Here is a 13,545-nt window from a genome sequence, read left to right as displayed (position 1 = left end):
TGGCTCTTGACTGGGAATGGGTGACGTCATGGATCACTTGATGATTACCTGTTCGTTCATTCCCTCTGGGGCACCTGGCATTGGCCACTGTCGGAGGACAGGATGCTGGGCTAGATGGACCTTTGGTCTGACCCAGGATGGCTGTTCTTATGTTCTTAATTATATACCTGAGTCATAAATACAGTATGTACAATGCATGCAAGTTAGAGTTACTATAAGTACCTTAATACATTCATATTATAATATTTATATATTGGACATTATTCTGCTCTCAGTTACTCCAGCATAAATCCAAAGTAAGTGTGTTGGCTTCAATGCAACTACTCTGGACAAATGCATAGTCTCCTTCGAGTGATTGTCCATATGCACGTTCCAGTATTGGCGTGCATGCACCCCATGCGCTCAAGACCTGAGACTTTTTGGCCATCAGTATATGTGCAGTGTGCCTGCATCCTGACGTTTCTCTTCATACATAAGAGTGGTGTGTGCCTACCACCATTAGTTCCTCTCAGCCACCTCCTGCTATCAAGACAGCACATCAGAGATCTGCACCACAGACGACTACCCTGTACAACCCAGTCATAGTTGTGTACTTAGCCAGCCAGTTAGGACAGTTTGTTTGTTAATGTAGTTGATTTTTTTTTTTTTGCCCATTGGTGTAAAAAAAAATACAAAAAGAACTTTATTTTTTCTATGATGGCTTCAATGAGGTCACTGGGCTTTAAGAACATCCCTTCGTGCGAAGGTGCTATGCCAGTGATGGACACCTGAAATGCCTCTACTCTCTTGGAGAGTCCCACATTCCTGGGAAGGGCGCCATTTGTAAGTCTTTTACTTCCAGAACACACACACACACAGAGACGCAAGACTTAAGGTATTTCTGCTGAATAAATCTGGAATCTGCCTTGGACCCTGGCCATCCACACTGCCCTGTGTGAGACCTGGTGCCGGAGAGAATGAGTGCCAGCTCCCTTTCCTCATCCACTTAAGCATTCTACGGGAGAGAAGAAGCACTCAGATAAATCCCAGAGTGCAGGAACTTCTATGGGCAGGTCCCCAACTAGGCTGCTTGAGGTTCATAGCACCATCTCAGAGACCGGTTCTTGCGAGGGACTCAGCACTGACAATATCACCGATGGAGTCTACAGTCTTACCTGTGGCACAGAGTTTAGCATCACAATGCTCTGCACCAATATCAACACCAGCAGAGTTCCCAGCACCGGGTGGTTTGAGTTCCCCACAATGGCACAATGGGATTCACAGCATTTAGGGACTTAACAGTTGTTCATGAGCCAGGATATTCATTTCCCTAATGGCATTGGACCCACAGGCAATAGCACAGTCTCCATTGCCATTGCCTTAAATGACACCAAGACCCTTGACCTTGCCTGTGGATCCAGTATATTTCTACTCCTCTGATTCTTCATTAAGGTCAGAAGAGATGGATTAGCAATTCACCTTCTCTGCTCTGGCCTCTCTGCCACAGTCCTTGATCTCTTGCAGGAGCACCACGGACTACTCCAGAGGTGGGTACTGGGACTCTCACCACTCTCAAATCCTCTGGTTTCCACAACCATGGCCATCAGGACCATATCCCACCCACATATGGCCATACTGGAGCCCTTGGTCATCTTGTGGAGCTTGCAACTATGTGAATAGACTTTATGTACTCACAGCATCCACAGCCACTATGGCCATGACACCACCACAGCCCTCCCTGCTTCCAGTGGAGGAACCAGAAGAAGAGGCTTCTCCACAGCTTGAGCCATCTGTAGTGGGAAATTTATCATATTCCTCACCAGATGAGGCAGTTGTCCTGGCAGTGGGTCCCTAACTCGATGATTTCAAAGGGTTCCAAGAATTTTTTAAGACAATAATGGAGGCATTGCACATATCCATGGAAAAGGCCCAGGAGTCCACACACAAATTGGTTGACATCCTGCCACCTACCTCCTCTGGGAAAATAGCCTTACCCATAAGGAGGCCATAATGGACCTTGCCCAAGTGGTATGGCAGACCCCAGCAATGGCGTCCCCCACCTCTTGCAAGGTGGATAGAAAATATCAGGTTCCACCCAAGGGTTCTGAGTATTTCTATACCCACCTAGTCCCATCATCTCCAGCAGTTTTGGCAGCTATTAAGAAAGCTAGACAAAACAAAACACCAAAGGAGAAATGGCCAGAAAAGTTAGATTTATTTGACAGGAAATACTACTCCTCAGCCAGCTCACAATTCTCTTTTTTGAATTATCAAGCCCTACTGTCAAGATACCATTTTAGTCTCTGTGAGAAAATTGCTGCATTCACCAGCAAAATTCTGGCTGATTCCTGAGAAGAATTTGTGACCTTAATCACAGAGGGACAGCTTATAGCAAAAACGACTCTCCAGGCAGCCCTTGATCTGGTTAACATCATTTCTCACACAATGGCAACAGCCATGGTTGTACACAGGTCATCATGGCTACAGGGATTTGGCTTCCCCAAACTTAAGTCCAGTACACAGTGTAGTATCTTCGGTTTGAAGGGGCTCATGTCTCCCCATTTCAAGGTCTGGCTCCTGGATGGAAGTCTAGCCTCCCATGTTCCTGCTCTTCTCCATTCAGGGTTATTTTGGTCAACAGCAGAGAAGACTCCACCAGACATACTTACTTTGTGGAGTGGACAAGATTCTCCCATTGGGGCGGAAGTCGAGGTCATTCCTATGATTCTATGTTACCTGCTAAAAGTGAAATGATTTAATGTTTCTCTGAGCTCGGGGAGAATTCATCTGGTGGGAGTTTCAGCATCATCTACCTGTCAGTGGCCAATCTGTCTTCTCTCATCAGACGGTTCTGAGATTCATAAAGGGGTTGAGAAGACACCCATTAAGGTCCCATTTCTTCTTGGGACCTTAACCTAGTACTTCCTGTACTTACGGGGCTTCCATTTAAACCTAAGCCATCATGCTCCCTTCTACATCTCTGTGTGAAAGCTTCCTTCTCAGTGGTCATTACCTCTACAAGGTGAGTAGGAGAAATCCAGGCCCTAATGGCAGAATCCCCACTACAGTCTTCTTCCCCGATAAAATGACTCTCAGGACTTTATCCAAAAATTTTACCTACGGTGCTCATGGAATTCCGTCTAAATCAGTAATCCACCTAATTGTATTCTTTCCCAGGCCTCATGTGTCTAAGATGGGAGGGGTCCAACACTCTTTGGCTGTTACAGAATTTCAGAAGTACTCTGTAACCTACCAGCTGTTTGGCTTCTGGCTATTGGCAGAGTCTAGATATTCTACTTTTTACATTTCCCTAGAAAGTGTCAAAATATCTGCTAATGTTTTGCACTCAAGAATTTCATCTGGAAATGACACATAAGCCTCCTAGATAATCAGTTGTGTTTTTAAAAAAAGATTGTTTTTTATTCTGGAGGTGGACATGGGAGTGTGGACTCCTGAATAACTCTTGGCAAACAGAAATTCTGAAGGTAGGAGTATACTGAGCGCAGTTACATTGCTCAGAGTTTGGAAGGAAAACAGTATTGTCAAGACAATTTAAGAGTTCCAGCCTTGTTCATTTCTTTTGCTTCAACTTGGTCCTGTTTGGTGTTGATGAATAGCAATGCTGTTTGTTCCTCTCCATCAAAACAGTAAACCAAATTAGAAATTAAAGGACCAATTTCCATGTTATGTAATGAAATGAGGACATTTTACAGATTCTAGATTCCTATATTACAGTACTGGATCCACTGTAATTTGAATTTGAAGACCGATACCAAGGTACCTATTTAGCATAACAAAGGTAGATAAGTCTCTATATCTTGATGAGCCAATCTGTGCATCCCTTTATGTGATAATTTCTTACAGTTCTAAGTCAGGAATCTCACTGAATTTCATCTGTTTCTTCAAATAGTTTCCCCAGCACCAGTCCATAGGGTCTAATACTGAAGTCTTTACTCAGCAAAACTCCCATTGTTGAAAATGTGAAGATTTACTAAGGGCTTCAAGATGCAGCTCTAAGATTCGTTGTAGATTTTTGTGGGGTTAGGTTTTCTCAACACTTCTGTAGATTAGGCATTTAGGTTCTTACTGATAAACCGATCATAAATATTATTTAACCACTTTCCTACTGCTACATTAGTATACCATGTCATTAATTTGAAAACTCCTTTAAAACAGTCTTCCAGGACTGTCATAGTATCTGTATTTTCCTTATAGATTGTGTTCAGCAGAAGAAGATTAAAAAGCAGACTTTGTGGTACAGAAGAATTTTTTTTTAAATAAAAATGAAGATATGTGAATATTTGGATGTACCATTATTGTTAGTATATGTATTCCTAGTGTGCTCATCACCCTAGTGCCTGGGCACATCACACACCTTGTTGACATTTGGAAATAGCACAGTTTCAAGGGTTGGTTTAGCTGAACCGATACTGACTTCAGTTTGCTCTTGTCTACACTTACAGCTTAATCATAGAGCTTTTAGAATTTCTCTTAGAAGCATTTGTATACACCCAAGTAAATAAATAAATTAGAAGGATTTCTGCACAAAAAAAGTAAGAATGCTTCTAAAAGGAATATGGCTCTTCCAGTTCCTTGTTAACACAGCATTTTCTGGGCTGCTTATCACCTAAAGGAAATTGTATTCATGTCAGCAGTTACCATCCATTCATGCCTTTGACACACACCCCAATATAGTTAGAGAGATATAAAGAACTACATTTTAAATTCTCGAATGCCTCTAGATTCAGCAACTTTTAGAGGTATGAAAAGGTGAAATAGCAACTATTGTTGCATTGACCTAGTTAGTTTAATTTAGTGAGTAATCATGTGCTTTTTAGATTCTAACCTGAACCATTTAAAAATCTGGAGTGATATAAATGATATATTTTAAATATGCAATTAGAGTGCATTTATCACATATGTATAAAATATTATGTGCCATCTGAGGCATGTCAGTTTTGTTGCACAACTATACTAGTAAACATTTCTCCATTTTGAAGGGGAACATTAATTTTGATGTTTTAGTATAGATTAGAGTGTACAGAGTTAGGATTGGTACAGAAATGTCTGTTTTGAAAGTTCATTGTAAATCGGGTAGTCACTCTGTCTAATGGGCTTGTTCTCGTGCCCCTCGGCATCCAAGTACTAAAAGTTTAGAGGTTTCTTTAAAGGTCATAGAACCAACTGGGTCACAAACAGGTTACATCAATAATTCTCAAACATATGTTTTAGATTTCTGATTTATTTTACTCATTTACTTCTGGTTTGTTACAAAAGTGAACACCACAGATTGAGTTCATTTAAAGCAGTTTATGAAAAGTAAACACACGAAAACCCCAACATCTAAGACTAGCAGTACTATGTATTTCATTCTCTTTTGTTATAATATTACAGTAGCAGTAATGTGGTTAAGGATGAGATGGTACTTTCATTCTAAAGCAGGGGCTTTAGAATGAATTTGGTAATTTACCTTTGGGGTTGAAATTTAATAGCTTAGTCTCAGCTAATACTGAATAATTTTCAGAAAGATTCATAAAAACCACTGGTGTATTTTGAGCTACTTGATTTGGGGGAACAGTAGGTGATGGGAACATTTTTCAACTCTTAGGACTTTTTTCATAGGTTTCTTTTGTACTTGGGGAAACTAAAAAATGTTCAAAACTTCAATGTTGACATGCATTTAGACATAAATAATAATGGGGAGCAGTGCTGTCTCCATCTCTGAAAGAATTTGGTATTGCAAATAAAGCTGTGGATATTTTTAAAAGATGTTGTGTACATATGTAGTTCGTTCATTAATGTCAGAAAGATGCCTACAAGATACTCTTAGTTTTCATTTGTAGATATTTGATTTTCCTACTCACAAATTATCCTATTTGTCTTTAGAACCAAATGACCTGTGGTAAGGGTTAAGGAGACCTTTGTGAGAGTCAGGCATATCAAGTTTATAGATCAAATAATAGATATTTTATTCAGGGTAGGGGCTGATCAATGCCACCCATTTCCTACAACATTAATCATACTTACTTTTCAGCTGAGCCAAGTTTGGTAAAATTTGAAAAGTAATGGAACAACAAAATCAAATAATATTTTGACAGATGAATAAGTGCATCCTGTGCTGAATAAAATATCAGTGTCACAGTGCTAGCAGCAGTTGCTAGCTTGAGAACAGATGGCAATACCAGTGTGAAAAAGTCTGATCTTGCTCAATTTTAAAAAGTTAAGTTGGCTTGGGCCTAATTTGTTCTTAAATGGAATGATCACCTGAGAATTCAGTGAATACCATTAATATTGTTGTCCTGCAGCCACACTGGTGTGGACTACAATCTCATCAGATTTCATAAATTAAACTCTGTCTGCTCATCTAGATTTCTGTATCACACCCCCCATCACCTTTATATCTTATCAGTCAGGACTTGTAAATGGCAAAAGAGTCCATGGACAACATTTGTATTTATCAGATTACAGCCAGTTTTTAATCTCCTGCGGAATATGTTCCTGCAGTTCTACTTTAAAGCAGTAAAGCGCTCGCAAGTTTTGTTTCAAAGACTTGTTGTTCATTTCCTTTGTAAAATGGAGCAGAGTTAAGGTGGCTGGGGGCAATTTATATAGGACTTTTCTGCCCCTTGTGTGACTTTCATATAAAATGTCAAAAAACATCTCTGTATAAAGACCTCTTGTAAAATAGTATAAACCAGTTTTTTGTTGTACAACTATGAATTCATTGTCTAAGGGTATGTCTACACTACGAGAGTAGTTCGATTTTACTTAAATCGAATATGTGGAATCGATATTACAAAGTCGAACGTGTGTATCCACACTAAGGACAGTAATTCGACTTTGTGAGTCCACACTAACGGGGCAAGCGTCGACATTGGAAGCGGTGCACTGTGGGCAGCTATCCCACAGTTCCCGCAGTCCCCGCTGCCCATTGGAATTCTGGGTCGAGCCCCCAATGCCTTCTGGGGAAAAAAATGTGTCGAGGGTGGTTTTGGGTAACTGTCGTCATCCAACCGTCACTCCCGCCCTCCCTCCCTGAAAGCGCCGGCGGGCAATCAGTTCACGCACTTTTCTGGTCAGTGACAGTGCGGACGCCACAGCACTGCGAGCATGGAACCCGCTGCGACCATCACTGCAGTTATCAGTTGTCAACACCTCGCACCTTATCATCCACCTTTCCCAGAGGCAGATGCTGAGAAATCAGGTGAGGAGGCTACGGCAGCGCGGTGAAGACCTGAAGTCTGAGAGTGGCACAGACCTGTCACAAAGCACGGGACCCCGCGCCGAGGACATCATGGTGGCAATGGGTCATGTTGATGCTGTGGAACGGCGATTCTGGGCACGGGAAACAAGCACGGACTGGTGGGACCGCATAGTGCTGCAGGTCTGGGATGAATCACAGTGGCTGCGAAACTTTCGCATGCGGAAGGGGACTTTCCTGCAACTTTGTGAGTTGCTGTCCCCTGCCCTGAAGCGCAAGGACACCCGGATGCGAGCAGCCCTGACTGTCCAGAAGCGAGTGGCCATAGCCCTCTGGAAGCTTGCAACGCCAGACAGCTACCGGTCAGTCGCGAACCACTTTGGCGTGGGCAAATCTACCGTGGGGGTTGTTGTGATGCAAGTGGCCAACGCAATCGTTGAGGTACTGCTGTCAAAGGTAGTGACCCTGGGAAACGTGCAGGTCATCATAGATGGCTTCGCCGCGATGGGATTCCCAAACTGCGGTGGGGCTGTAGATGGAACTCACATCCCTATCCTGGGACCGGACCACCAGGCCAGCCAGTACATTAACCGAAAGGGCTACTTTTCAATGGTGCTGCAAGCACTGGTGGACCATAGGGGACGTTTTACAAATATCAACGTCGGATGGCCGGGCAAGGTTCATGACGCTCGTGTTTTCAGGAACTCTGGTCTGTTTAGACGTCTGCAGGAAGGTATTTACTTCCCGGACCACAAAATAACTCTTGGGGATGTGGAGATGCCTATAGTCATCCTCGGGGACCCAGCCTACCCGCTACTGCCCTGGCTCATGAAGCCCTACACTGGTGCCCTGGACTCTGAAAAAGAACTCTTCAACTACCGGCTGAGCAAGTGCAGAATGGTGGTGGAGTGTGCTTTTGGCCGTCTCAAGGGGAGATGGAGAAGCTTACTGACTCGCTCTGATCTCAGCGAAACCAATATCCCCACTGTTATTGCAGCTTGCTGTGTGCTCCACAATCTCTGTGAGAGCAAGGGGGAGACCTTTATGGCGGGGTGGGAGGTTGAGGCAAATAGCCTGGCTGCTGATTACGCCCAGCCAGACAGCCGGGCGATTAGAAGAGCACAGCGGGACGCGCTGTGCATCCGGGAGGCTTTGAAAGCTAGGTTCCTGAGTGAGCAGGGTAACCTGTGACTATGAAGTTTGTTTACAGAGAAGCTGAACCTGCCCCCGTTTCTTTACCCAGTGAATGTTCACTATCCTCTCCAGTCACATACCCCATTCACCCCGTTCCCCCCCCTTCCAACACACGTTTAAAAATAAAATCACTGGAAATTTGTTAATGAACACCATTTTCTTTATTACTGTTTTCGCGGTAAAGTGTTGAAACTGGGACGCAGACTGTGGTGGGGAGCGGGTGTAGTGTAGTGATGCAAAGGACGCTTCTAAACTCGAGGAATGACAGGCTCCTGCTCCTAGAGCGGTCCGCACTGGTGGACTGGTTGTTTCAACGGAGCCTGCCACCCCTCCTGTTCGGGACTCTGTGTGTGGGGGCTATGTGACTTTGTGGCAGGGGGAGGACGGTTACAGATCCCCTGCTTCGTGGCTCTGTGATCCAGGATAAGGACCGCTGCATAAGATCTCTAACTGCCCTCCCCCGCCACAAAGTCACATAGCCCCCTCCTCCCCCCCCCCAGAGAACATGAAAACCACCTCCAAGACTGACCAGGGTAACTAGTGACTGCAATGTGTGTGTGCCCTGCTGCTGAACCTGCCCCCGCATCTGTACCCTGGTAAAGGTGACTGTCCTGTCCAATTACCAACCCCCTTTCCCTCCTTCAATCAGACTCTCCTCTAAAAGAACATGATGGAAACAGTAATTAACAGAAACATATTTTTTATTAGCAACTACACATGAAACTGGGGGATGAAACTGGGACGGGGGCTTGGGTGAGGCGGGAAGGAAAGGACTTATCAAATTTTGGGGAATGAGAGCCTTTTGGTATTTGAGCAGTCTGCAGGGGTGGAGTGAGAGTTTTCACGGACTTTGCCGCCCCTCCTTCTTGGGACTTTGGGTGAGGGGGGGATGGGACTTTGTGGCGGGGGAGGGCGGTTACAGATAGACTGCAGCGGGGCTCTGTCCTCCTGCCTCCGGTCCTGCAGAACATCCACAAGGCGCCGGAGCATGTCCGTTTGCTCCCTCATTAGTCCAAGCAGCCTTTGAGTCGCCTGCTGGTCTTCCTGCCGCCACCTCTCCTCCCGTTCAATGTGTGATCGATGGATTTGGGACAAGTTCTCCCTCCACTGGGTCTGCTGGGCTGCCTGGGCTCGGGAGCAGCCCATAAGTTCCGAGAACATGTCGTCCCGTGTCCTCTTCTTTCTACGCCTAATCTGCGCTAGCCTCTGGGAGTGTGATGCCAGGGTAGGTCGGGAGACAGTCGCAGCTGTGGGATGGGAAAAAGGGAGTGAATTCCTCAGAAAGATAAATTTTGTTGGGAACAAAGAACATAGTCTTTCTCTGTGAACAAGACCATGCACAGCACCTATCACATGCGCACTCAGGACAAGGTCGAATTTTCGGCCTTCGCTTTCAGTGCCTGGGGTCTTGCAGTGCAGATCACACAAGCGGGGCAGGACAGCGGAATTTTGGTAGCAGGCTGACATGGTAAGCCGTAGACTTGTGGCTGCTTAAAACTTTAATAATAGCACTGGCCTCCTTTCACGTTCAAAGCAATGCTCCTAGCGTTGGCCAGTTCCTGCTGCCAGCAATCCGGCAAGCATGAACTCTGCCCCTGTCCCACTCCCTCGCGGCTGTCCCAGGGAAAGATCCCTGTATGCTGCCCCTCTCCCGCCTCCACCGCGTGGCTGTAAACCGCCGGTTACAGTTCTGTAAAGGAACAGGCAAGCAGTCCCAATACTAACATTCCCCTACCTAATTCAAAGCAGGTCACCATGAGCGACATCACTCTGATGAGGATTTCAGAGACCGAGAAAGAAAGGATGCTTCGGGAAAGCCCTGCAAAGACCAGGGCCGTATGCCGCCATGCTCTGCAAGGCAATGATCCCCGAGTACTTGCTTATCTCCTGGCGCGGAAACGTTTCGTACTACGGAGGACACAATAAGGCCGCTCTCCCAAGGAACCTCATGCAAAGGCTTTCCAATTATCTCCAGGAGAGCTTCATGGAGATGTCCCATGAGGATTTCAGCTCTATCCCCGTACATATAGACCAGATTTTACTGTAGCTGCACTGGCAAGGACTAAACAGTAGAGCGCCTAGGGCAAACCAATCATGATAAACCGGAGATTGTTAGATTTTTTTGCAGTAGTTGCACTGCCAAGGATTGAATCGTTAAGCGCCTAGGGCAAACTAATCATGAAAAACCCATTGTTAATATTGTTAATATTCCTGCTCTGTTCAAAATAAATGTTTACATGTTTAAAACACTTACTGACTGATCCTTCCCCTGATTCTGTGTCCGGGTTAACGCCTGGGGACGGTTGGTAGGGGATCTCTGTAAGGGTGATGAAGAGATCCTGGCTGTTGGGGAAATCAGCGTTGTAAGCGCTGTCGACTGCCTCGTCCTCCTCATCTCCTTCCTCATCTTCCCCGTCCGCTAACATCTCCGAGGAACCGGCCGTCGACAATATCCCATCCTCAGAGTCCACGGTCAGTGGTGGGGTAGTGTTGGCGGCCGCACATAGGATGGAATACAGAGCCTCGTAGAAACGGGATGTCTGGGGCTGGGATCCGGAGCGTCCGTTTGCCTCTTTGGTCTTCTGGTAGCCTTGTCTCAGCTCCTTGATTTTCACGCGGCACTGCGTTGCATCCCGGCTGTATCCTCTCTCTGCCATGGCTTTTGAGATCTTCTCATAGATCTTTGCATTCCGTCTTTTCGATCACAGCTCGGAAAGCACGGACTCATCGCCCCACACAGCGATCAGATCCAAGACTTCCCGATCAGTCCATGCTGGGGCCCTCTTTCTATTCTGAGATTGCACGGCCATCTCTGCTGGAGAGCTCTGCATCGTTGCCAGTGCTGCTGAGCTCGCCACGATGTCCAAACAGGAAATGAGATTCAAACTGGCCAGACAGGAAAAGGAATTCAAATTTTCCTGGGGCTTTTCCTGTGTGGCTGGTCAGAGCATCCGAGCTCGGACTGCTGTCCAGAGCGTCAACAGAGTGGTGCACTGTGGGATAGCTCCCGGAGCTATTACCGTCGATTTCCATCCACACCTAGCCTAATTCGACATGGCCATGTCGAATTTAGCGCTACTCCCCTCGTTGGGGAGGAGTACAGAAGTCGAATTTAAGAGACCTCTATGTCGAACTAAATAGCTTCATTGTGTGGACGGGTGCAGAGTTAATTCGATGTAACGCTGCTAAATTTGACATAAACTCCTAGTGTAGACCAGGCCTAAATCAGTGGTTCTCAACCAATGGTTCTCAACCAGGGGTCCGGGGTCCCCTGGGGGCCCGCGATCAGGTTTCAGGGGGTCTGTCAAGCAGGGCTGGCATTAGACACCACAACCTCATTTCCCAACAGCTGCTGGACAGCTGCTGTGTAGTGGTGCCCAGTGCTTAATTTGTAATGAAAGAGGTGCTGGGGCTCAAGCAATTAGGTGCTGGGGTTCAAGCAATTTGTTTACATTCATAACTGATGGAGCAAGGTTCCGTTGTGGGTTTCAGTGGGATCAAGACTGGGTCTATTTAATAATAAATCTTGTCAAATGGACAAAAGGGTTAAAGACAAATAAAAGCTATACTGACATCTGTCAAATTGAGTTTAATGAAGGCTGTTTAAAGTCTGTCACTCAGCCAAGTCCTTTCAAGAGAGCTTATTGGACTTCAAAGTTTTTTGGATATTGTAAAACAAATCCATGTCTTGATTTCTGCAATTCAGGTTTGTTACTTTTCTAAAATGAATAAACAGATTCAAAATAACAAGTACATTTTTTTACTTTGTACAATGGAAACATTCCTATGCTATGAACAGCTTGCCTCTCTTCTCCTCCTTAGGGTTTTCCAGGAGATATTGGTGTACCCGGACTAAATGGCCCTGAAGGTCCAAAGGTAAGAACTTACAGAGCCTTATTGCAATGTCATTAATGCACTGAGAGTGAGATAATATGAAGAAAAGAGAAGGTTCTTGGGGAAAAAACAGGGACTGGGGATAGGTGTCACACTGCACCCTAGGAAATTAGCGAAGAACTGTGAACTGAGCATGACTTGCCTCTCATAATCAGGAGACAGGCCTTGTCTACACAGGAAATTTGCACCCGTGTAACTTAAATTTGTTTTTATTCCAGTGTAGTTAAACTGGTGCAGCCTCTGTATGGACACTCTTATTTTGACTTTTTGCTAAACTGAAACAAGCCATTCTTAAACCAAAATAAGAGTTCCCACACGGGTTTGTACTAGTTTGACGGTACGTGTTTAAATTCACTCATTAGTTTATACTTGTTCAACTTTCCTATGTAGACAAAGCTTAACTCAGTTTTAGACAGCGGAGTTACACTAGTGTTTTTCTAACCCTTTAGCCATCCACTTTTAAACATATGAGCTTGTGTATAGTTTCTATGCAAATGCTACCTAAATCTCTAGTACCCTTCATTGCTTCAGCCCTTTGCTTACGTTTTGTATGCTTGAGTCTCATCTGTGCTAGGGTTGGCCATAATATCCTTTAAATGCTGACATCCTAATAAACAGTAAGAATTATACAAAGCCAAACGCCATCTTCTTTTAGTCCCTCATTCAGATCTAATAGTCACTCCAACTGCTGGAAACCTGGTCAACCTCAGACTCTCACTTGCCTCCCACAGCTGTCAAATGTGTAAATAGCCTTGATCCAAACAGCCCAAACATAACAACTTTCTAGGAATGCTGCAAAGGCCATTTTACATGGTTTGGGAGAAAGGTTGACGTTGTGTTTCCAGAAGCAAAGGTGACTAGAGAGGAGCTTTTCTTTTGCTCTGATTTGTTGGCTGGCTGAGTTAATTTGTTACCATTTATGCTTGTTTAATATGAATACTGTTGAGTGGTCATTATTATGTTTTTGTAAGATTAATGAATTGACAGGGCACCTAAGACCTTTCCGTGAGACGTCAGGCCTATGCATTAGTGGACATGAGAGAAGTGGGATTAAATTAGATCTAGAAAAACAGATTCAGTTTAAATAGCCACACTAATGCATTAATAGTGTAAATGAGCTCAAAAGCCCTTCTTAGTGATGTGATATATATTATTCCCCTGTATATGCAATTCAAAGCTAACGTTAATTTGCTCTATTAGTAGTGGACTTATGTTTCAGAGATACTATACTAGTCTATCTCCATTTATTCAAATCCCAGCAGAAATGCTAAGGGGTA

At 44.7% G+C, this 13,545-nt stretch overlaps 1 protein-coding gene across 1 annotated transcript in view; it reads left to right on the top strand.

Annotated features, from left to right (window-relative positions):
- COL24A1 (collagen type XXIV alpha 1 chain) overlaps nt 1-13,545 on the top strand; it is a 226,266-nt gene that overhangs the window by 91,780 nt on the left and 120,941 nt on the right. The window contains exon 19 of the mRNA XM_065409330.1: nt 12,197-12,250. Coding sequence (XP_065265402.1) covers nt 12,197-12,250 — 54 coding nt within the window. The remainder of the gene's footprint in view (nt 1-12,196; nt 12,251-13,545) is intronic.

Source organism: Emys orbicularis, chromosome 8 (genome assembly GCF_028017835.1).
Source record: "Emys orbicularis isolate rEmyOrb1 chromosome 8, rEmyOrb1.hap1, whole genome shotgun sequence".
In the NCBI taxonomy this organism is placed as follows: domain Eukaryota; kingdom Metazoa; phylum Chordata; order Testudines; family Emydidae; genus Emys; species Emys orbicularis.
The sequence above is the reverse complement of the archived record's forward strand: the minus strand, read 5'-3'. Positions and strand labels throughout refer to the sequence as shown.